General features: G+C 38.5%; 1 protein-coding gene and 1 long non-coding RNA gene across 3 annotated transcripts in view; one reads left to right on the top strand and one right to left on the bottom strand.

Moving 5' to 3' along the window:
• Positions 1-5,308, bottom strand: part of LOC145296043 (phosphatidylserine synthase 1-like) — a 357,209-nt gene extending 351,901 nt beyond the window's left edge. Inside the window, exon 1 of one of the 2 annotated variants that reach the window (XM_080142088.1) lies at positions 4,999-5,308. In XM_080142088.1, coding sequence (XP_079998214.1) covers positions 4,999-5,183 — 185 coding nt within the window. In that variant the 5' untranslated portion in view covers positions 5,184-5,308. The remainder of the gene's footprint in view (positions 1-4,998) is intronic. The other variant, XM_080142087.1, reaches the window with a different exon arrangement.
• Positions 3,195-19,275, top strand: LOC145296046 (uncharacterized). The gene is made up of 2 exons (XR_013869948.1): positions 3,195-3,410; positions 19,099-19,275. It is a non-coding gene; the product is annotated as an uncharacterized LOC145296046 (long non-coding RNA).
• Positions 19,276-25,328: the final 6,053 nt, after the last annotated feature.

Genomic DNA, 25,328 nt, shown 5'->3' on the forward strand with positions numbered 1-25,328 from the left:
GCCACCATTTATTTTTTTTTCAAGCTATTCTCATGAAACTTGGCACTCTTATGTAAAATTGTGTGCTCTTTCTGATTATGCAGTCAAATATGATGTATCTTCTTACCATAAACCATGAATTAAGATGTACAAATTTCAATTTTGTTTAAACTGGCACATGGTATCATACAGTGGGTGTCTGTTCATGAACAAAATTAAGTATTATAGTGGTATTTAAATATAGCATTATTGAGAGTAGGTATTTTCCTGCCACCTCACCAAAGGAGAGCTTAATCTGGGGGTGTAACCATTGAATGCCTAAAGCGCATTCATGGCTGGTATTTACTACTCCCCTCAAAGAAAAGAAAAAAAATTGAGTAGATATGAATTAATCTCAGAAATAAATTTAAAATTTTTCATATAGATTTTTGATTTCTGTAAAAGATGGAAATTACCAAGCATTTTGGGACCAGTCCAATTTTCAATTTTGTAAATCCTCTATCTGGCCCAAAATATACCCCTATTTTCTGAGATGCAACCATAAATCGTACTCTACATGAATCCTTGATGTAGCTTTCACAGTACCAGGATACCAGGAATCCTGATAAGCAACAACTATTTATTCACCAGTTGATGGTAATTTTCGTCATTTCTATTATTGTTTTACTGAAAATTCAACTATGTAGACAAAGAAATAAACAGTAATTTTTTACCTTGTTTCCACCTTAACATTTTAAATGATTACTCCAATAGGTTTTAGGGTCTGCTGAAAACGAATATCGCATTTAAATATTTAGCAAATAAGTAGTTTTCTGAATATTAAGCAATGTCATTTCTTATGTTATCACTGGTGGCCATCTTTGTACGCACGAGCGCAACCCCAAGAAACTATGTGCAAACGCGCATACCAAGATGGCCACCAGCAATAATATAAGAAATGACATTGTTTAATATCCGGAAAGCTACTTATTTGCAGAAAATTTAAATGCGATATTCGTTTTCAGCATACCCGAAAACTTTGCGAGGTAGCCATTTTAAAGAAAAATGTTAATGTGGAAGCAAGTATTATTGTTGTTGTTGTTGTTAAAAAAAAAAAAAAAAAAAAAAAAAAAAAAAAAGAAACGGGTTTGTTTTACAGATTCGAAAAAAATGGTCTTGACAATTTATACATTTATTGGTTGGGTTTCTAATTCTATTTTTCTGTTATGACAACTTCTTTCCGTTAAATTGTTTGAGAAAAAAAAATTAAAAAAAGAAATCAAATGATGCTTCAATTCGAAAAAAAAAAAAAAAAATCTAATGTTAATTTAATTTTTATTTAAATTCTATTTTCTCACGATGAGTTTTCGTTAAATTGTTTGAAAAAAAAAAAAAAAACCAATGTTCTTTGAGGGCAGAGTTAGACACAACGCCGGTTTTTAATGTGGGGAAAGGAACAAAAATAAAAATTGCCTCTGTCTAGACTGAGGACAGAAAAGAGGATGTGTAGTATCAGAACAGATACTACACTTTGCTTTTAGTCAAAAGGCCAAGTAATGTTGCTTTAATACAAAAAATGTATTTTTTCAATAAATGTTTTTCCAATTATATTTTGATATATATTTATTTATTTTGATATATATTTATTTTGTGTGTTATTTGACTAATGTTTTATTATATTTTGGCGAGAAAACAATTCAATGACTTTTTTGATAAATGTTAAGTTTAAGTGTGATACTCTTTTTTTACGTTATTATTTAGAAACCTAACATACTTAACATGAGGTGGGTGTTTTGTAACTATTCCAAGAAGAAATTGAGTTATCGCCCCTAACAATGGCGCTGTCGGTATAATGCATAAGTGCAAAAAAAAAAAAAAAAAACTCTTTCGTTCAATGTAGAAATAATATCCTTCTAGACTGAGGCAATTTTTATTTTTTGTTCCTATCCAGAGTGCCTCTTTTAAGGGAGCTAGATTTTCCCCACATTAATAAGCAATCTTGTGTCTAACTCTGCCCTCGTAGGGAGGTAAGTAAATGGGAACAATATTTAAATAAAAAAAAACAAAAAAAAAAAACTTAACAATCGGAGGAAAATAACCTAAAAAAAATTTCTGAGACAGAGAAACAAATAAACAAGAATTTTTCATTTTGGTTAAAAAAAAAAAAAACAAAACAAAAAAAAAAATGTGCATTTTTTTTTTGTTTTTTACCAGAATTTTCCTAGGGTCAAATATTACATTTACCAGATAAATATTCATGTGGTCTTGCTTTTGGGTAATTTTCAGCAAAAATCTAATGGTCGGAAAATATTCTATGTACCAAAAAGTGCTATTTATGGCGATTTTGACCACTTTTGACCCCCCCCCCCCCAGACACAACCAGAATTTTCCCAGATTGAAATATTACGTTTTCAGATGTATATGCGGTCTCGCTTTTGGGTAATTTTACACACACTGAATACGCTATATAGCTTATAATTTACTTTCAATTATACCTGTACTGTATTGTACTTCATTTTAAGCAAAATCTAATGATCGGACAAGATTCTATGTTCTGAAAAGTGTTATCTTTTGGCGATTTGAGACCAAAAAAAAAAAAAAATCTGACCGCTTTTGAGCCCCTGGGGATGCAACCAAAATTTTCCCATCGTCAAACATTCCAGATGTATATGTGGTCCTGCTTTTGTGTAATTTTCAGTAAAATCCAATAGTCAAAAAAAGGTTCCATGTGCTATTTTTATCCATTTTGAACTAAAAAAAAAAAATAAATAAATAAATAAAAAAATCAATTTTTATCTCTTTTGATCCCCTGGGATCGAAACCAAAATTTTCCCAAGATAAAATATTATGTTTCCAGATGTATATCCATGGTGTGGTCTAGCTTTGGGGTAATTTTCAGCAAAATTGGAAAAAATTTTGTGTACCGAAAAAATTGCTATTTTTGGCGATTATATTTGAGCCCCTGCTGAAGCAACTAGATATCCCAGGGTCAAATATTACGTTTTCAGATGTATATTCATGTGATCTTGCTTTTGGGTAATTTTCAGCAAAATCTAATGGTTAGAAAAGATTTTATGTCCCGGAAAGTGCTATTTTGGGCCATTTTGATCCTCATAGGACACAACTAAAATTTTTATCAAAAATCCATTTCCTCATTTGCCTAGTTGTAACTTCATGCAAAATTTCAGAAAAATGTAAAAATTAAGAACTTTTGGAACGAAGAGACGAACGGATAAAGGTGTATTCTAAGGTCCAAATCCGACTAAATCGATGGACCAATAAAAATGTTATTTCTTCCATTTTCTTCTAATTTATCAAAAGCCGTCTGCTAATTATATCACTTAATATGATTTGCTCGGTGACGTTCGGCATATTCCGGCGCTTTGCGTCAGGTGTCAGGCAAATCCGATGGACACTTACAGACATCCTGTTCACAAAATGCACTAATACCTGTAAGTTTACATTTCAAACAGTCTCTCTCTCACACACACAACAACACTGCAAATAAATTTAAAAAAAAAAAACTGCTAAAATAGAGTAAACTAGCCTGTATTAACTTGACGTTGCTCAGGCGGATTGTTTACATAAAAATATAGGCATGTTTACACTTTCTGATGCTTATTAAAGATTTCCAAACCGACTTTTGCCGAACTAAAATTTAGTTCGGTTCAAATTCTGTAGAAATATATCTTTTAAATGGATTTAATTTTAGGTTTTCATTTTATTTATTTATTTATTTATCTATCTATTTCGAGTAAATCTTAAGGTAGGTTAAGATTTTTCGAAAAGGAGATATTATAATGACCCTGACATGCTGAATATTTTACGTATTAATCGGAGGGAAACACTTGTTAAATTTTTTCAATATGACGTCCTGGACGTCATATTGAAAAAAGCTGTCATCTAGGAAAGACGCCGATAGTTCTAGCATGTTTACTCTTTTTTAAAGTTTTTAGATTTAATATAGATTTTGACTCCAAACAGTTCAGCTTCAGCGGTTCAGAATCCTTGTAAACACACACACACACACACACACACACACACACACACACTTATACACATTTTTAAGTTGGTTGTTTTAATCTCCATTTATAAAATTATTGGATGTAAATAGCTTTTTAAGCTTTCAATGTCATTTGCGCAATTTAACGTTTCAGGTTTCTACCAGTGTTTTGTTTAATTTTCCATTTTTGAGCGATTATCAAAACTATCCAGATGACCGTGTCTAAGGTCAGACATTTTTTTCTTGTTCGAACCTGACACTACCTGTGTTTCAAAGTAAATAAACACTTTAAAATAAGTTAAAATGCACAAAAAACTTATCCAAATAGGTGGAAGAGTTACTTATCTTGCATTGAGTATATTTATTTTATTTTTTTACCACTTTTTATTTATATTGTAAAATGCTAATTTAGAAAGCCATTCTTAACATTGGAAGGGAGCTTTGTTAACTCTACGGAATTCTGAAATGAAGTTTGGTTGGAGGATGCTAAACTGCACTTTTTAGCCAGAAATAACTTTGGATTCCACAGTTTAAATGCTTTCAAATTTCGATGTTCACAACGTAATTTAACAAAAAGAAAAGAAAAAAAAAGATTACGGTTGTTTACGAAAAAACGAAATACATTCGGATGGATATAATTTTGGAATTAAATTATTTTTTTAACAGGATGTTTTTAAATATCATTCGATTGAAATAAATATTTGATTAATAATAAATAAAAAATAATGTGTAAGTCACACAGAAGCGAGAAAATATACGAGAAGAGGTCACAGAATTTTATTAATATAGAAAAAATATATTGTTACTTGAAGATGATATGCAAACCTCGTGTCTTTATAAAAAAAAGTACTCGGAACATTGAGTTTTTCTTGATATTTGTCAAGATTCTTATTTACTTTCATCACCATATCATAAATTAAAAGAAAGTGCATACCAGCCATTTTCACATAACGAAGATTTTAATAGGATAAAGCGCATAATATTTAGTAAAAGACAAAAGCACACAGTGACACGACCATAGGTTATTCGACACTTACCTCATAAAAGCAACATAAAGCAAACCGCAAATACATAAAGAAAGAAGACTAATGGTGTGAGGTTGATAGAAAAATTCCAACGTTATGTCATCAACTGGTTGTTCGTTGATAGCACGAAATCGTTCTTTTTCTTCCCGAGCCATGACATGTTTTCGAGTCGATTTGCTTTTCGTGCTAGCGGCCATCTTTCTCAAGGGCGATAATTCTTTCCGAATCACCTATTTGCTTTGATTGTCTCCAGATCCTTCATCATTTTATTTTTAGAAATGGCTAGACTATCCGTAGCCCGTTCTATCAGTATTTTTATATATTTTATTAAATACATAATTTCATAGCTTTGATAAACATACTTAGAAGGATTACAAATTCAAATGATTTCATAAAATCAAAATACATTCTGATATTAATATGTCTCTCTTCCAAATGAAGTGTGCACGGTAATAATCAAGCAAGATAACAAATAATACCAGAATTTTAGCAAACCTTATTTGTCTTCCCTCCTCTCTCTCTCTCTCTCTCTCTCTCTCTCTCTCTCTCTTTGAATTATGTATACGATTCCCTTCCTAATCAATGTTTCTCTTATCATTCGCCTTTTATTTAAGTCATTTTCACATCATCTAATATATACATGCAAAGTGTGAATGGTGACAAGCAAGAAAAATAACCTGAGTTTTTGTAGTATGCTAGACCTCCTGGCTATATATGGTTGCTTAGTATATATATATTGGCGCACTGGCGCAGTGTCAGGTTAACACTCCATTTGTTTATGTTAGAACGTTAGATTCAAACAAACGTTTTTCCACCATTTCCCAAAGTATGTGGGCTACGTCCCCCCCTCCCAAAACATTGAACCTTAAAACCCACGTGATCCAACTTCTTCACACCCAGTAAAAATAACAACAAATAAGTGTTAACGAAAAACTATTTAAATATTACCAATAAATTGTAAAATCGCTTTGCCAGTGAAATGCATACCAGAGTCTCTGTGTTCGTAGATATCGCACACACCAAAACAAACACCCATATTTACACACCCACTTCATAAGGCTTCTAGCCAGCTGCAAGAACTCTGTCTGGCAGATGCTGGAGGCTGTGGAGGGGGGGTCATCTTAGGAACAAAGCTATTTAAGGACAAAGACCCTTCCCTTTAAAAACTTATACAGGAATGCAAGTATGCAAGGGAAGGGTCCCAGTACTGGTGCATCCAACATTCTACAGGGCTGTTAAATTAACCCTTCCCCTGGATGTCGGCAGAATTGTTTACAGCAGCCAGGACATCTGGTAACTGACAACATTGAGCATGGTACATAGTGTCGGTGTCCTCTTGGTGAAGGACTTTGGAATCAGGTGTGCAACACTACATAGCGTAAGTTCATATCTCTTAACTTGGCTAAACTGAGTGCGAGGGGCATAAAGTTTTCATACTGGACAGCTTGTGTTCAGAAAGATCTCTTGTGCCTGAGAGTAGATACTGTTGCAATCCAGGAGGCACACTTTGTTTTGTCTAGGGATTGTCAGGTGCTGGCCAGAAACTATATCTTTTCAACATATGGGAACTCTCGGAGGAAGGGCATCCCCTTGCTTGTGAAATGTACCCTGTCTATGACGGTTTACATTGTCCATAGGGATGAGACAAATAGGTTGGTCATGGCCAATATTGCCATCAAACAGTGTGTGTTTGAGTCATTGCAGTTCATGCACCTAGCACTGCTCAAGAGAAGGTCTCTTTTTGGGGGGAACTCAATGCATTCATCACATGCCTGAAGTGCATGTTTTAATAGAAGATTGCAACGCCATCCTGGGATAGACAAGTTAGAAGTGGAAGCTAGAGGGTGGAGAGGTGCGAGACCAGCCTGGCTGACCTGATGGCTAGATGCAATCTTATTGACAGCTTTTGTGTCAAGCCCTCGGAGCAGATGTGGACATGGACCAGTAACCTTGTTTCCTACTGGAATACATATTTGGATAGGATAGTTAAAACAGGCGATATAGGTTGTCTATCATGTTCTACGTTCAAACAGACCAAAAACTATTTATGGCCTGTTTGAAATTAGGGAATATGCCTAAATTAGCCGGGTACTAGAAGTTGAATACCTCCTTCCTGGAGATACAAGACTTCCAGAAAAAGAACTAGCATTATTTATCCAAAATGCTTTAGTGGGGGTAGTTACTGGGAGTAAGTGATGTATTAGTCTGAAAACTAAGATCAAGAACTTCTTCATCAAATATACTAAGCACCTTGCACTAGATAAGGCCAAAATGAAGAAGCAGTTATGTGGTGTAAATGAAGAAAAAAGAAACAAGAACGACCGACTGCGTTTTTGTGTGGCTTACCTCGTGTTCATAATGAAGAAGAAAGAAACAAAAATGGCTGCCCTGTTTCTTTATATGCCTACAGGGTGACCACGATGTATGCAAATGAGATGCTCCTGATTAGAGATAAAAGAGGAGTGATTTGGGGAAGGAAGGGATTCTGAAGTTAGATTGCGAGCAGAGAAGTTGTATTTGTAGAAGAGAAAAGTCGGATTCGGGGAGAGAAAAGCTAAAGTTGCAGAAGTTCGTTTTGGAGTGGAGAGAAGACGCGTCAAGTGGTAACCAGAAAGTGAAAGTTCGGACAGCAGTGTCACGCAAACGACAAGCTATTTCGGCAACGGTAGCGTTGTGGATTCGGTCGGCAGTAACTGGCGATAAGAGAGTTAAGACCAGGGGTGCTGCGGAAATGCTGATCAAGCGCAGACTCGGAGCGCTCACCGACCTAGCGGAATTCCAGTTGAGAGTATCTGTTGTGTTGGTCCCATCAGAAAAAAACAAGGCGGATTCGATGACACGCGTGAAGAAGGCCTGGCTGCAGGAGGTCTCCTCGGTATGCTGTGCAGGGGAAGAAGTCAAAGAGTCACACGAAATGCACCACTTTGGTCGAGAACGAACGTTATTCCTAACCAGAGAGGTTTACCCGGAGACCACCGAGGAGGAGGTTAGGGAGGTGGTGGAGAACTGTCGAGAGTGCCAATCAATGGACCCTGGACCGTTCAGACACGAAGCAGGAGAGCTACACGTTGCGGAGGACTGGAAGCGATTGGCCATTGATGTGACACACTATCGCCACAAATTGTATCTGTCGATGGTCGACTGTGGACCGGGAAGGTTTGCCATCTGGAGAGAGATCAGGGCAGAAGCTGCATGGGCGATCGGAGGGGTCAGCGAGGAGATATTTTTGGAGAGAGGGCCGGTTGAGGAACTCTTAATGGACAATGGCCCCGCTTTCCGATCAGAAGCCTTTAAAGGGGTGTGCGATAAGTGGGGAGTAAGGCAATTTTTCAGAGCAGCATATCGGCCGAGTGGCAACGGAATAGTGGAGAGGAATTATCGCACCATTAAAGCCGCTGCGGAAAAAAGCAACGTATCACCCATAGAGGCGGTGTTTTGGTATAACATCTCGCCGAAGACCAAACAAGATGAGACAACTGTGCCTCATAGGGCCATTTTCACATATAAGTGGCGGCATCCGTGCAACAAAAAAGCAGGAATTGAGAGTGAAGAAGCCACTATCAAAGTAGGTGAAGAGGTGTGGGTGAAACCCCCCAATGCACAGTGTACCACTCGTTGGAAAAGAGGGGTCGTAACAGGATTGCAGTCGAAGAACAATGTGATGGTGAATGGCGTTCCCCGGCATATCTTAGACCTGCGTCGTGTGACATCGCTGGTATGCAGTGAGGGCAGTGAAGAAGGGGAAATCGAGGGCCACCGAGAAGCAAATGATGCTGCTCGACCTGACTTAGGCCCGCGTTGTAGTGAACCTGAAAACGTTAACCCCCGAGAAGTTGTTCCCCAGAGGCCTCGACGTGAGAGGAGGCGGCCTGCTTCGATGGAGGATTACGTAGTATCCTATTGATCTCGAAGATCAGGGGGGGGCGTGTGGTGTAAATGAAGAAAAAAAGAAACAAGAACGACCGACCGCGTTTTTGTGTGGCTTACCTCGTGTTCATAATGAAGAAGAAAGAAACAAAAATGGCTGCCCTGTTTCTTTATATGCCTACAGGGTGACCACGATGTATGCAAATGAGATGCTCCTGATTGGAGATAAAAGAGGAGTGATTTGGGGAAGGAAGGCATTCTGAAGTTAGATTGCGAGCAGAGAAGTTGTATTTGTAGAAGAGAAAAGTCGGATAGAGGGGAGAGAAAAGCTAAAGTTGCAGAAGTTCGTTTTGGAGTGGAGAGAAGACGCGTCAAGTGGTAACCAGAAAGTGAAAGTTCGGACAGCAGTGTCACGCAAACGACAAGTTAGAAGAGAAATTAATCCGGGTGGAAAGCTAGGCTATAAGTGTCCAATGAAGCAGTGAACTCCGATGCAGATGAGCATAGGACAGTTTCTAAGCACGACATATATTGCAGATAGATATATGGTGAGTGTCAAGCACCCAGATCATCAATATAAGATCAACTCTGAGATTTGCAAAGGATTTTGAGAGCATATCAAGGATTGATTTATGTAACAGCCTAGTCTCCCTGTACAAGATTTTGGTTACTATTTGGCCAATTTTCCCCACCTCAATGTGGTTGGTTGCAAAGGCAGGATGATTGTGCTGAAGCAGGTCGACTGCAACAAATCACCAAGACTTGATAGTCTGCCCTAAGAATTGTATTTTAGGCTGTTACACATGTTTATACTGGTTCTGATGGATGTGTTGATTTGCTGAGGGTTCATCTCCCATCAAGTAACCAATGAAGTGATCATATTGCTGAGGAATAGGGACAAGTATAGTGGAGAAGAAGATGACTACAAACCCATAACTCTGCTAAACACAGAGTTAAAAATTCTGATCAAGATACGATCTAATTGGCTGCAGATTGTTATTGGAGAGTTATTCAAACCCAAGCAGAACTATGCTATGAAGGAGAGATTGATTCAGAACAACTTGCACCTGATCCATACGATGGAAACCACACAGATCAACTGGGATGAGTTCAAAGCTTTCAACAGAGTCGCCCTCCCTCACTGGCATCTGTTTTAGAGGCTGCTGGTTTTAAAGCGGACTTTCGCAAATATATCTCTGTACTGCTGACAGTAGTAATACAGGTTAATGGAAAGCGCTCCAAATCTTTCGCTATCTCCTGCAGTCGATGCATCAATCTGCAGTCGCCTCTGCTTTATGTCTTTGCATTGGAGCTACTACAAACTAAGGCAAGGGGAGACAAATTTGGTCTTTTGTAAAATCGCTTTGCCAGTGAAATGAATACCAGAGTTTCTGTGTCATATTTCTGAGATATTTAGATGGTGATAGTGGTGCTTGCTCATTATGAAATGATCACAGGGGCCAAAATCAACCTAGGTAGTTGGTCAGTATGCAATTACATGCTTGGAGCAGTGTTGCCATTCTTCTACCACTTTTCAGCTGGATGGATGGCCTGGTTCGTCCCCATAAATAATCAAAGTCTACTCAATTTACACAATTAACGACTACTACACTGCCACCTTACATTTATTAACTCTTATCCTCAAGTGGCCTTTGGTCCTTGATAAGTAGTGACTCACAAGTAAAAAACACAAAAAAACCTTTGACTGTACTTCCAACTGTTCTATTGCATATCCCTCCATATTTACATGAATAAACCAGAAACCACCAGGAGTAGCGACAGTGACAATAATGGTGACGCTAAGACAAAACCCGTTCTTCGATACAATGCAAATGAACACATTAAATAAATAAAACAACTTCAAATCCCATTTTTCCATGTACATACATCAATAGAATAACTCACTCCTCACTTCAACAAAGTAAATCGCCAGATAAAGCCGTACATCAAAAGAAAAACCAAAATACAAAACACAAACATCACAGCAAACGCAACTCCAGCAGCATATAAACACAAATAATTATTTCATGAAACATTGTAACAGTACACCAGTGACTAGATTATATTCACAACTTTCTTAGCTTTAAATCGATATAACACATGTATACATACACCAAACAGACGATTCCCTACAACGCATTAAAACACAAAAAACAAACACAATTAAAAAGCAAAATGCAAACCAGCGATTAAAACTCTCTTTGCCCATAACTACGTCCGCTTTGTGAATATAAAAGTATCAGCTTTTTTGACAACCGGCAGATCGGCCCATGTGTGGCAAGCTGTGAACTTCGCTCCATCAGCAGCCAGTAGCAGTTAACCCCTTGCCAGCGACACTAGATGCTGAAATTACTGCGCACAGCCAGCACAGCCAGCACCGCCGTCATCTCACTCATGATTCTGATACAAGCCCTGAAGATTACCCCTCTTCTGCCGCCACCAGATCACCACTACTCACCAACCCCTTGCAAGTGATACCAGCTATTAAGGATCGCCGCACATGCTAAACCACATTCCTGCCATTGCTGTCCCTCACCCAGCCTGACAGTAACTTAGATCGCCGCTGAGTTCATCTCAACATCCGACCAGCATTTATACCGATGCGCCACTACTGCCACCACCCTCCAAATTATCCTGACACACCTAACTGTTCGTTTCACGATCGTTTAAACCTTGAATAAAACGTTTAAATTTAATCTTTTGTTTGTCTCTTTCTTGCTTTCCATGTGTTCAGTTTTGTAATATAACAAATTGGTGTTAGAGCGTTTAGCAAGGAAATATAGACAACTATACAGGTTTCATAGAATCCAAACTGTTCACACTAATTAAGGAACAAAAACAGCTTCTTTTCAACTTAATGACCGCACCCACACAACCTTTTGCAGACATAATCCAGGAAATTTGACTCGACATAGACGCCATAACAACTGCCTTAAAATCAGCCGCAATAACAGCCACCACTGCCCAGGCTAATGCCCATTATAAATTACTCATGCGTCAACAAACAATTCGAGATGCCATGCTACAGCAAAAAACCTTCCGCCCAGGAAACGACATGAGTCAGTTTATTACTGCACTAAACAAAATATATATGATTCAGGTCGCAACAGAGTTAGCATCTTACATCAGCCTGGAAAGTGAATTCCGCAAAAGACCAAGGTGTATTCCAACTGATGCTCGACTCTGAGCAAGATACAGCCACCTTCACCCTCCTAAAGGAATATCTCCTAACAATCCATGGCAGCCAGATGACCACTTTTCAGCACTTAAACCAAGCCTGGGACCTAGAACGGCGAGAAGATGAAAGACTGATGGATTTTGCAGGCTGACTTGAAAATACACTTAGAGAAGCAGCCGTGCACATCAAGAACAAATTTAAGAAGGACAAGAATTCCGATCTATCCATTGATGGGTCAATTTTGATCATAGGCACAATGCTTATGAGTGTAAAGGTCAAAGCAGGGAATTCTAACATCTACCTCCACCTCGCCAAGTTATAGACAGCCACTATACCGTGACTGGCACAGCGTCTGAAGTTCAAAGATACTTGGATCGCGGTGTTCCACAGGCAGGCAGTTCTGAGGAAGAAACTTTGTTTATGGAATCTGCATTTAGATTTAGGTACTGATAGAGAAGCGGGGTGGATTGTTGATAGTGGTTGTAGCTAGTCGAGTATTTTTTGTGAAAGTTTGGCAATGGGAACCATAGATTGGAGTTCAGTCGAGCATTTACCATGAAAATAACGATAGAGCAGAGACATGCTCGCAACTTCTCTTCTGTGGGAAAGGTTGCAGGAAAGAGAAAAGGGCATTATATATATATATATATATATATATATATATATATATTGAGTAAGATGATTGATAATTTATAATTAAAATCAAAAAGTTAAAAATCTGTTTTTATAAGGAAGAACAAACAAAATCAACAAACTGCACAATCATTTCGGAAACGATGTTTTTATTGTGATAGACGGCGAGTCTTGGACAATAATTTTATGATATAGTTTTTTGAAAAAAAGTCTCCTCATCAGCAAAAATATTGGGTGGGAGTTTCCTTAAAGACACCAAAAATAAACCCAGCATTTTTTAAACAAGACAGATGCATTTGGAAAACACTTAAACTATAAAGGAAAACAGTTAGTTTTTTGATGTTGATAAACTTTCTGTAGAAGAAAAGGTGGGTGTCCTCTACAAGGCACCTGCAAGATAGGAAATGTGGTTTGTGGCTGCGCAGTGTCACAAACCCAAAATACAAATTATGTTGATAGCAGCCATACAATCCCTTTTCACAATCAAACTCTTCCACACAGTTATTCAATAACAACACCCGCCATAAACCAATCTACCAATCAAATGCAACCAAACCTATTACACACCAACATCACTCTTAATCTAACTGAGGACAGGTATGTTGAACAAAATGTAATCTACTTTGATTCCACATGCGGGCTTATTAAGCATAGGATTTCAACACATAGGCACTCATTTATAAGTCCTTTCTTGAGGGGCCAGACTGTGTTATCTAAACATATTTGGAGATTCAATGATTAAAATATTCCCTTCAAATTAAAATGGGAAATAATAGGATCTTATAAAGCATGTGTACTGGGGGACAGATGCTATGCACTTTGTGGATATGAAGCCTTAAGATTTTGAGATATAATAAAAATAAAACCATTCTCTTGAACTTAAAGGATGAAATTTTTTCCAGATGCATTCATAAACGTTCATTTAGATTTGACAAAGTTAAGCCACCATAAATCATAAAATTATCTTATGACTAATCTATCTTAAAATTTATAATTTATAAATTAATAACTATTATTTTATCATCATTATTATTATATTATCTGATATTTGACCATTATTTTCTATTTTATTTTATTATCTATTTCACTTTGAATTTATATGTTACTATTTTTATTAATATAAGTTCTATAAATTATAAATAAATTATAATTACTAATTTTTAAAAAATATTATTTTATTTAATTACTACAAATAAGATGCATTTACTATTTTTAAAAATTCAACTATTAACTAATTAGTGGTTATCTCCCTTTGAAAGTTTAACTATTTCATTCTTCTATTTGAGTAAAATTATCTGCCTTTGTTTTTGAAATATCTCGGCTGATTTTAAATTTAACGTCACTAACGATTTTAACTGTTAATATTTCCATGGCGTCTCCTTTGAAAGTTTGTATGCATCAACATTTTAAGCATTCATAAACTACATTTACCAAATGAATGCATTGACGATAATACGTACGACTTTTAGGAGATGAACCATTAAAAGGGTTATAATCAGGATTCGATTCTGGGGTTCGGGAAGGAGTGAGTCACTCTTTCGACAACAGCACGTTTCTGCCCTCTTCATTTTCAATCGACCACACCTGGCCTCTCGCCACCAATGTCACACCGCACAATCCGAACGTCAGCAATACATTTTAAGAGAAGATATTCACGACTCTTTTCTCTCTGCTACCCCAGGGAATTTTTCCCTGCTTTTATATCCTCCTATCTAGAAAAAAAAAGGAAAAGACAGGAAAAAAATAATAGCTTCTCCCATCATGCTCTGCCTTCCCAAGATGCCCTTCGCGTATACAAATGCGCTAACCATCCTTTCCTTCTTCTTTCCCAAAGAGCGATGCAGATACGCCCAGTAGGTTTCTTTTTTCTTTTCTTTTCTAACCATATACACCCCCCCTCTGATCTTTGAGATCAATAAGACACTTCATAATCCTTCATCCAAGCACGCCTCCTCCTCTCATGTTGAGACCTCTGGGGGACAACTTCTTAGAGGTTGACATTTTCAGGTTCACTACAGACATTCTCGTCCAGTTGTAAAGAACGAATTGGGGTGCATCATTAGCTTCTTGATGGATATCGACTTCCTCTTCTTAACTGCCATCACTGCGCACCGGCAGGGTTACATGACGCAGGTCTGGGATATGCCAGGGAACTCCATTCACCATTACGTTGTTCTTTGACTGCATTCCCGTTACGACCCCCTTCCCCCAGCAAGTGGTACATTTTGCATTGGGGGGCTTTACCCACACCTCCTTGCCCACTTTAATGGTAGCTTCTTCACCCTCAATTCCTACCGTTTTGTTGCACGGATGCCGCCACTTATATGCAAAGATGGCTCTATGAGGCACAGTTGTCTCATCTTGTCTGGTTTTCGGTAAGATGTTGTACCAAAACACCGCCTCCATGGGTGAAATGTTGCTTTTTTCCGCAGCAGCCTTGATGGTGCGATGATTCCTCTCTACTATCCCATTGCCACTCAGTCGATACGCTGCCCTAAAAAATTGCCTTACTCCTCACTTATCACACACCTCTTTAAAGGCTTCTAATCAGAAAGCGGGGCCATTGTCCATTAACAGTTCCTCAACCAGCCCTCTCTCCAAAAATATTTCTTCGATGACCCCTCCGATCGCCCATGCAGCTTCTGCCCTGATCTCTCTCCATATGGCAAACTTCCCCGGTCTACAGTCGACCATTGACAGATATAGCTTATGGCGATAATGGGTCACATCAATGGCCAATCGCTTCCAGTCCTCTGCAATGTGTAACTCTCCTGCTTCATGTCTGGATGGTCCGGGGTCTATCGATTGGCACTCCTGACAGTGCTCTACTACCTCCCTGACCTCCTTCTCGGTGGTTTCCGGGTAAACCTCTCTTGGCAGGAATAACATCCGTTCTCAACCAAAGTGGTGCATTTCGTGTAACTTTTTAACTTCCTCTCCTGCACAGCATACTGAGGAAACCTCCTTTGTCTCTTGCAGCCAGGCCTTCTTTACCCATGTCATTGAATCCGCCTTGTTCTTTTCTGATGGGACCAGCACTACAGATACCTTCAACTGGAATTCTGCTATCAAATCTGCAAGTGCTCCAAGTCTGCGCTTAATCAGCATTTCTGCAGCACCTCTGGTACTAACTCTCTTATCGCCTGTCACTGCTGACCTGATCCATGAAACTACTGTTGCCGAATCGGATTTGATTTCAATCGTTTTCAATCCCCACTTCAGGGCCAGATTGATTCCTTTCATAGCGGCCTCCAGTTTGACTACGTTGATATGGAAATAGTCATTTTTCTTCCTTAACCACGCCTCCCATCTCTTCCACAGTTACGCCTCCCATCTCTAATACGTGCCCAATGCCAGACTGCTGGCATCACACCAAATCACCCCTGTATCTCTGCCGCTGACGTACTATTCCCCCTTTACTGGGTCTTCTTTCGTCCCTCTCGGGATGATTTCTTATAGCATGTTTGTGACCTCCTTTGTCACATGGCCCTCCCAGCCATCAGTGCCTGTTTGTCATTTGATAAAGCTGCACGCTATCCTGAGGCAGCCACAGACCGAGAAGAGTTCTCGTTTTGTCAGGTCGGTTCCGATTTCAGGTATTGCATTCCCTCGTCTAAAGACAAGGCTTCCTTTGCCATCTCAGCATAGTTTCAACCCAACGCTGCTCCTCCATCCAGGGACTCCGCCGGTTTTGCAGTCAACCCATACCTCGCAACATGGCCTCTCACCTTCTCTGCTGTCACCTCTGCTTCCTCCACAAGAATGTCGTCAATTTACGAACTAGTGGTCTTATCCACTGTACAGTCTTTACTCAGCACCGTCTTCAGCACGGCAGTCATAATTTTGGGGGCTGAGCTCAGCTCAAAGCCTAACCTCGTCAGGCAATACAGCTTCCCCTTGTACCGGACCAATTGATGTTACCAGAGTTTTTCATCTTCATGGATCTGGAGATAAGCCGACTTCAGGTCAATAATCTTAGTGGCCTGCTTCATTCTCCTCCACTTCCTCATCACCTCTTCGCATACATCAATCCCTTTCCAGTGTGGCAGGCTACGTATCTGTTTAATTCTCTGAAATCCAGTACCGGTCTACCTTTATTCTTTGTGGGTTGAACAACTGCCAGTAATGGTAGCATTCCTTTTCCTTCCCCTGTCCACGGTTTCAGAATTCCCTCCTCTATCCATCTCTCCACTTCTTCCTCAAATCCTTTTCTCATTTCTCCTCGCAGTGTTTTCTCGTAGCAGCTTACTTTGTTTCATAGTTCCTGAGGCCCGGAGATCCATTTCCATTCCACCATCCACCTCTCACCATCGAACTTTGCCAGGAAATCCTTGTTCTCGATGCAGCAAGCCTCTGGTTTTTGTGTTCTGATATTTCTATCACCTTCCACTCCTGCCATTCCTACTGCGCTGAGGCGTCCAAAAGTCTCAACGTAGCGCTACCCCCCAGTTGGTTGATTGCACTTACACGTAAAACCACATCAACATCACCAACCAGACGATCCAACACCAGGGCTCGTAGTCCAATAGGCACACCTTGCACCAGTACTTCCGCTGTTGTCTCTCCCAGGCATTTCACCTCCCTGCCATCCATGGTCTTAATACTCATGGTTCCGCTCCATGATCTAGAGACATTCTTCGTTACCAACGTCGTGGTGCAGCCTGAGTCAACAAGGGCCATGGCTCTCTTCCCATTGACCACTACCGGTAACTGAGGCAACGCTTCGTTGTGCGCCATTTCCACATAGAAGGAGGAACCACTGGCACAATGACTCCTCTTCACTCATTTCCCTGGTCCTGTGCAGCAACGCAATAGCGGCTAATGTGCCCCACTCGTCCACATTGGTAGCAGATGACCCCCGGTCTCGGCTCTTTGCAGTCCTTGAGCAGGTGAGGACCCTGGCCCCGGAAGCACTTGATAGCAGGCCTCCCCTCTTGTCACCTCGCTGCCTGCCTCTCGTCATTCAAGTGGGGCCTCATGCACTTATTTCCACTCACAGCTGCAGCCACGATTGGGCCCTTGACATTCTTGACTAGGACTCTGGTGTGGACCAAGAGATCGTCCACTTCCATCGTATTGATCTCAGTGATTCTCTGTATGTTCGCGGAGATTTCTTCTGGGAAGCCATTCACTAGGTATAGCTTTACCGTCATCTCCAGACTCCTCCCCACGTAACCATCCAATCTTGCCAGTCTTCTGATCTCTGCAGCAAAGACGTCAACAGACTCGCTTGTCCACCTCAAACTTGCAAGCTTGCCGAGTACTTCAAATGGACTCTCGGCGAAAGCCAATTTCAGTCTTTGCTCGACTGAAGCAAGGTCTCACTTATCTTCATCTTGCATCTGCTGGTAAATAGTGAGGGCTTCCCCTTCTAAATAGAGCAGCAGCAGGGTGACCACGTCTTTGATTTTTTGCAACCTTGCCACCATCTTTAATTTTTCCAGCCATTTAATTAGATCACCCTCCCCAGTGAAGGGTCTCAACATCTGAGTTGAGAGTCTCCAGTCAGCCATGTTAACCTGCTTGACTTGCCGAAATGGCTTCTAGGGTTATAATCAGGATTCGGTTCTAGGGTTCAGGAAGGAGTGAGTCACTCTCTTGACAGCAACACGTTCCTGCCCTCTTCTTTTTCAATCGACCACACCTGGCCTCTCGCCACCAATGTCACACCGCACAATCCAAACGTCAACAATACAAAATTCTTTTCAAGAGAAGATGTTCATGACTCTTTTCTCTCTGCTGCCCCAGGGAATTTTTCCCTGCTTTTATATCTTCCTGTCTAGAAAAAAAAAAGGAAGAGACAGGAAAAAAATAATAGCTTCTCCCATCATGCTCTGCGTTCCCAAGATGCCCTTCGCGTATACAAATGCGCTAACCATCCTTTCCCTCTTCTTTCCCAAAGAGCGATGCTGATACGCTCGGTACGTTTGTTTTGTTTTGTTTTTCTTCTTTTCTAACCATATACCCCACAGGTATTTATTTATTTATTTATTTTTTTTTTGTGGGTCCTGGATATGACCTTAAACTATATCCAGTGGTGAGGCCCCAGCTTGCAGGCTTTGGGGAGTGTGGAGCCATCCTTTAATTGCCATTGCTCCCAGGTCCAATCTGACCCGGAGTGGCAGTACCTGTTAGGGTCCCAACTATGGGTTAAATAGAAATCGACTTGGAAACAAAAAATATATTCGAGTAAAAATTTTTCTTCAAAATCTTTGGATTCAGCATTAAATAACCTGAAAAGGGTTGATATGCCGTAAAACAAAAACAATCAACCAACCAACCTTATTTTTTGTTGTTAAAAATATTTAAAATTTACACTCTTAACCTTAACTTTCAACCCGATTTTATCTTATTTTATTTTTGTTTTTATTTTAATTTTATCTTACTTTGTTTATCAACGTCAAAAAACTAACTATTTTCCTTTATATTTTAAGTGTTTTCCAGATGCATCTGTCTTGCTTGAAAAATGCTGAGTTTATTTTTGGTGTCTTTAAGGAAACTCCCACCCGATATTTTTGCTGATGAGGAGACTTTGTTTCAAAAAACTATATCATAAAATTATTGTCTAAGACTCAATGTCTATCACAATAAAAACATCGTTTCCGAAATGATCGTGCAGTTTGTTGATTTTGTTTGTTCTTCCTTATGAAACCGATTTTTAATTTTAATTATAAATTATCAATCATCTTACTCAATATTAAAATAGTTCTTGGACATATATGCCTATCGAGCTTATTATATATCTACATTACAACGAGCACTGTTTTCTTTTCTTTTATTTTAATTGTATTAATGGATTTACTAATACATTAAAATATACTCTGCTCTTTGAACTCTTGTTCTAATCTCCTATACATACATACATATATATATATATATATACTAGCAGAAGTACCCGTTGTTGACTGGGTTCAAAAACAGCCTACAGAAAATGGACTGTGATTGATGAAAGTATGATAGGTTATGAAAGGAGGGGGTTGTAAAGAGATAGGTTTTGATACTCAAAAATTTTTACCTAAGCAAAATATGATGAAGGTAAAGATAATTTTCGCAAAAATATATTTTTTTATATCAACTTTGTTTCCATTTGTTTGTGACCAACAAAATGATGGTTCCTTACAAAGAGAAAATGTTAAATATACAAGAAATAAATGTTACCATAGTCAATAAAAGTTACTTTTATGGTAGAAATGTTCATTGGTTTGTATTTTTAAGTAGTTTTTAAAAAACATTTTTTTTTAATTCACGAACCAGTTAAAAAAAAAAAAATCAAAATGGCAGCGATTTTGAAATGGAAAGCCCCGTTTTCAATTTGAAGGAGGGGCAACTGAGCATTCTGTGTTAATAATTTAAGAGAGTTCCGTCAACGTAAGGAATATTTATTACCATATTTTAATGTTTTCCGCTATTTTGTGCTTGAGGAATATTCGATTATGGCATGTGTAGTTTATATAAAAATTAATTGAAGTAGTTATCGCCTCAAATTTCGTTTTAATTTCGGTTCGCTGAAATTATTACAAGTAAAGAGCATTAAAAACTATTAAAAAAAAAGCATGAACTGAACTTTTATTGAATATGGTAACATTTATTTCTTGCATATTTATTTTTTCAGGTAGTCATTTGTTGGCTTTTCTGCTAAACACTCTTACTAATTGATATCGACGAAATATCGAAAAACAAAGAAACAAAAACAGTTTTGAAAAATAATGAAGCTTTACTTACTTTAGTAAAATAATCAGAAACAGCAAAATGGGATATTAAAAAAGTAAACACGTAATTACTTTAGTTTTTTAAAGCAAAGAATCGATATAAATATAAAAAAAGAAGAAAATGACGCCCTTTTCAAGCAGAATTGTTTCATTTCAGTTTTACAGTAGTGAACGGTGTAGTATTGCGCCGTCGGATTCAGGGGTGTACTATTGTAATGTAAAGAACATGCAGAAAGGGTTGTAATCAACTGAATTCCTTCTAGTACACTGACAAAAAAAAGCTTAAACAGATATATAAATAAAAATAAAAAGATTATGTAAATGTTTTTAAAAATACACGTAACCACGTGAGCAGGATTTTTCCTTCTTTTGACATGGTAACAAGTAACGTCCTTATTTTTTATTATTTATCTATTTTCGAAAGAGTTCCGCGTGCAAGTGGAGAAGGAAAAAAAACAGAGTTATGCAAAATTTGTGTCGAGAATTGTCTAAAGTACCGACTTTTTTTTTTTTTGGCTTTCACTTTAATAAGAACGTAAATTTATGAGGTGAATTTATTCGACACAATATGATTCAACTCAAAAAAATAAATAAAAGCTAACGTGAATTAAGATTAAAGATAAGGTGTTATTGTGGACCCTCACCCCTTTTAAAAAACTTTGTTAAACTTTGTGACATATTTATATTCTATGGAGGTCAGGCGCGAACGAACACTCAATAATTTTATTATACCATATTTCTTCAAACTGAAACATAATCATCAAAGTATACTTATACAAATAGATATGAAAAGTCTTTGTTAAAGTTTATACCATATTTCCATGGATTACAGGCGCGAACACAGACCCCACAATTTTATTATATCATCCCTATTTAAGTTGAAACATACTTATCAAAGTATTCTTATGTACATCTATATCAAAAACCCTTGTAAACGTTTTTTTTTAATTTTTTATTTCCATACTTTGGGGGCCAGGTGCGAACGCAGACCCCTACAATTTTTATGAACCAGCGTTCTGCCAGATCAAACATACCCATTCCTGATCTTCGATACATCTTCTATCATTATATGTAATCAATTTTTTAAAATAGTCAACCATATAGGAGCCTATTTGTGACCCCCCCCGCACACACACACAGACGTTCAGCTTATATATATATATATATATATATATATATATATATATATATATATATATATATATATATATATATATTGGCACGGTCCAATAAAAACCTCATTTTGTCTTAAAAATCTATCAGAAAAGGGTTAAATCAGAGGAAATCACAAAGTATGATATATATTTTGAACCAACTCAAGCATTGAATTTCAAGAAAAATGAATAATAAAGAAATTACAAACGATATTTCAAAATTCCCTTGTTCAAATTTATTGACACCGTAATTCTAATGATTGATTGTATGTCCTTTAGCCTTAATTACTTGCTGTAGTGATTTATTATAGTTTTCCACTAACTCTTAGGATTCTTCAGCAGTAAATTTAGCCCATTCCTCTGTATGAGCCTTTTTCAAGCCTCACACAAAAACACACATTCACATTTCAAGCTATGTCACATACATACGCGCACACAAACATACGCGCCCACGTCCACACATGTACACATATTCACGTTCGCGTACATACACTCACACGCGCGGACATGAACACATGTTATAACTAAAACGTTCATTCTTTCAACAGCAAATAAACGACGTTTATCTTATCCATCAATTGAGTCTTTGTTTCCTTCAATTCCATTCGTTTCATTATTCTTTTGGGGTATTTATATATCCTAGTCTCCTACAAATTTTGGTGACCTCTTTATTTAAAATGAAATTACACACACTCTCTCTACAAAGATAAACTTTTCCTCTTCACCAGTTAACAAGAGACGCACGCCAAGCTATAAACTCTCTTTCTCACCAGCTAACAGCAAGAGACGCACGTAAAACTAACCACGTGTGGTACCCTTTTCTTTCACTTGTTTCTTTCACGAAACAAATTCCTGTTCGTTTAATTCAATTTAACACGTTCGTTTCTTCCTCGAGACAATTCATTTTCCCTCGGAACGCTAGAGGAGCATGCATTTCCTCCTATGCCACAAGTCCACAACAAACTGGCGCCCGACTGACGTGAACCGAACAAGCATGGCGACCCTACCTTTTTTGAAATTAATTGTTTTGAGTGAGACGCGCGTTTTAATTGATAAAGAAAAAAACGAACTTTTCAACAAGAAAACTGCTACCGACAAGGACCTCAATGAACAACAATGACGAAACCCTCCTCATACTCGGCAAAAAACGAACACGGAGCTGTCGATTTCATAGTGAATTAAAAAAAAAAAAAATTTGAGCTCGACAAACATTTTCACGATTTCCTGACATTACCCTGCAACAAATGCGAGGAGCAAAATCACATAGGCCTATGCAATTCCCTCCCGCACAGCAGACACAACAACAAAGAAACAGGACATCCCTATCAACACATAGGAAGAAGTTGAATCAACAATATGAGTTGAGATGCACCACGCACGCTGATAAATTCAAAACTTGGAAGTTTCGTTGACAGCCGGCAACCACGAACGAATACACAACAAACGCCTGTACAGACAATGTACACACACTACCGCAGACACACATGCGAAGACAATGGCAACCAAACCCCGTTCAACAAGAACGAATGCGCGACTAGCGCCAGTCCAAACGATGCACACATTACATGCGAAGATACCGTCAACTGGGCACACACACACTGTCAACACAAAACAAAAATTTTCCTTCCAAACGAACGATTCACTCCTCTGTCCAAGCAACTCTTTGCACATGTCAGCACACAACAAAAACCAAACAAACAAATGTCAGCCTAAAAAAGAGTAAACGCATTTTCCACGCGTAAGAAAATACCCTTCTTTTACGAGCACACTTTGTTTTTGACATTCCATTCTTTTTGACGTTTTTCAAACAACCACACCAACAGCAAAAAAAAAAAAAAAACAGGACAAAAAAATCAACTGCCGAAAACATTACTCACAAACAAAAAATATATATATATACATAAATATATATACATTGCATGTATTTTTTTTCCCTAGGAAGGGGAGTATTGTACGAGCCTTTTTCAAGCCTCACACAAAAACACGCATTCACATTTCAAGCTATGTCACATACATACGCGCACACAAACATACGCGCGCCACGTCCACACATGTACACATATTCACGTTCGCGTACATACACTCACATTCACGTGTATAGACACACACGCTAACACACACATATGTACTCACACACACGCACACGAACGCACACATGGACGACGTCACTTCCGCTTTCTAAGGAATTATACACATGCGCAAATGACCACCGGAAACGAGTATAAAACAAAGAGACAAGCTGTTTCTAATCCTTTTAGAACCAACTCTCGACCAGAGAGGTTGGGCTAACCAGCCGCTTCCCGAAACGGGAGGCGCACGCTAGTGCACGTTCACGTCCCCTGCGACTATGTATGGGGCACGAGCCAACAGACAGTACCTACACTCTTTCTCTATCTACTACTGGTCCCTGAGAACACCTTCGCATGCTGACTACTAACTGATGTCAACTCTCATATCCTCTTCTTTGTCTACACGCTGGACTATCATTCTCAATTTTCACTACAACACTTATTTCTCTTCCCACACGTGAACACACGATAGTGACCCGAACTTGAGATGAAAACACATTTCCTTTTCTTGCTACAACACCAGTCGTTCAACGAACATTGGTTACACTCGCACGGACATGAACACATGTTATAACTAAAACGTTCATTCTTTCAACAGCAAATAAATGACGTTTATCTTATCCATCAATTGAGTCTTTGTTTCCTTCAATTCCATTTGTTTCATTATTTTCTTGTGGCGAGCTAGAGTATTATACCCTGGTCCGTTACTCCTTACAATAATCCTCTAACTGAGCGAGATTCTTAGGTTTCCTCTCCATTACCCTCAATTTTAAAATCCTCCACAAATTTTAAATGGGATTGAGGGCCGGGCTCTGAGATGGCCACTCCAAAACATTGATATTGTTACCCTCAAGCCATTTCTTAGTCAGATTAGCCTAATGCTTTGGGTCATTATTTTGCATGCAGCACCAACGTCGATTAAGTGACAGCTCTCTAGCAGAGTCCTTCAGGTTTTTATTCAGGATTTTAGCATAATCCTCCTTTTTCATGATGCCTGTGACCTTGACAAGTCGCCCTGGTCCAGCGGCATCAAAGCATCCCCAAAACATCAAACTGCTTCTGCCGTGCTTCACAGTTGGTATGGTGTTCTTAGGCAAGAAGGCTTTGCCAGATTTCTTGTAAACAGATGAAACACTATTATGGCCGATTAAATCAAATTTTGTTTCTTCGGACCATATAACATGTTTCCAGAAGGCAGCATCTTTATCAATATAGTGCTTTCAGATGCACAGGTTTCAATAAAGGAGTCTTCCTCAGGTGACATGCTTTCAAACCAGCTCTCTTCAAAACTCTACCAACTAAGTGTCGAGACACGTTCACTCTAGAGCTTCTCTGTTCCTCTACAATCTCTCCAGCAGTGATCCTTGGGTTTTGGTTGACACGTCAAACTATTTTTCGCTCTGCTCTCACGACCTTCCAAATTCATAAGGTGACCTTGTGATTTGAACTTCTTTACGATGGCTCAAACAGTGGATTTGGGAAGGTTTAGGTTCTTAGAAATCTTAATACAGCCCTCCCCTTTGGAATGACATGCAATCACACGCTTCCTGAGGTCTTCGCTGTGTTCCCTGGTCTTAACCATAACGAAAATTCCTTGATTTAAATTAATTCAAAGCAAACGCTGTCTAAAAAGTATCTGAAAAAGAATTTTTTTTTAAAATTAACATAAAATAAGCATAATAAGGCTACAAAAAGGTAACGAAACCATGTCAAACATGAAATTGGTTGTAAT

Source organism: Euprymna scolopes, chromosome 16 (genome assembly GCF_053919585.1).
Source record: "Euprymna scolopes isolate OS-2025 chromosome 16, ASM5391958v1, whole genome shotgun sequence".
In the NCBI taxonomy this organism is placed as follows: Eukaryota; Metazoa; Mollusca; class Cephalopoda; order Sepiida; family Sepiolidae; genus Euprymna; species Euprymna scolopes.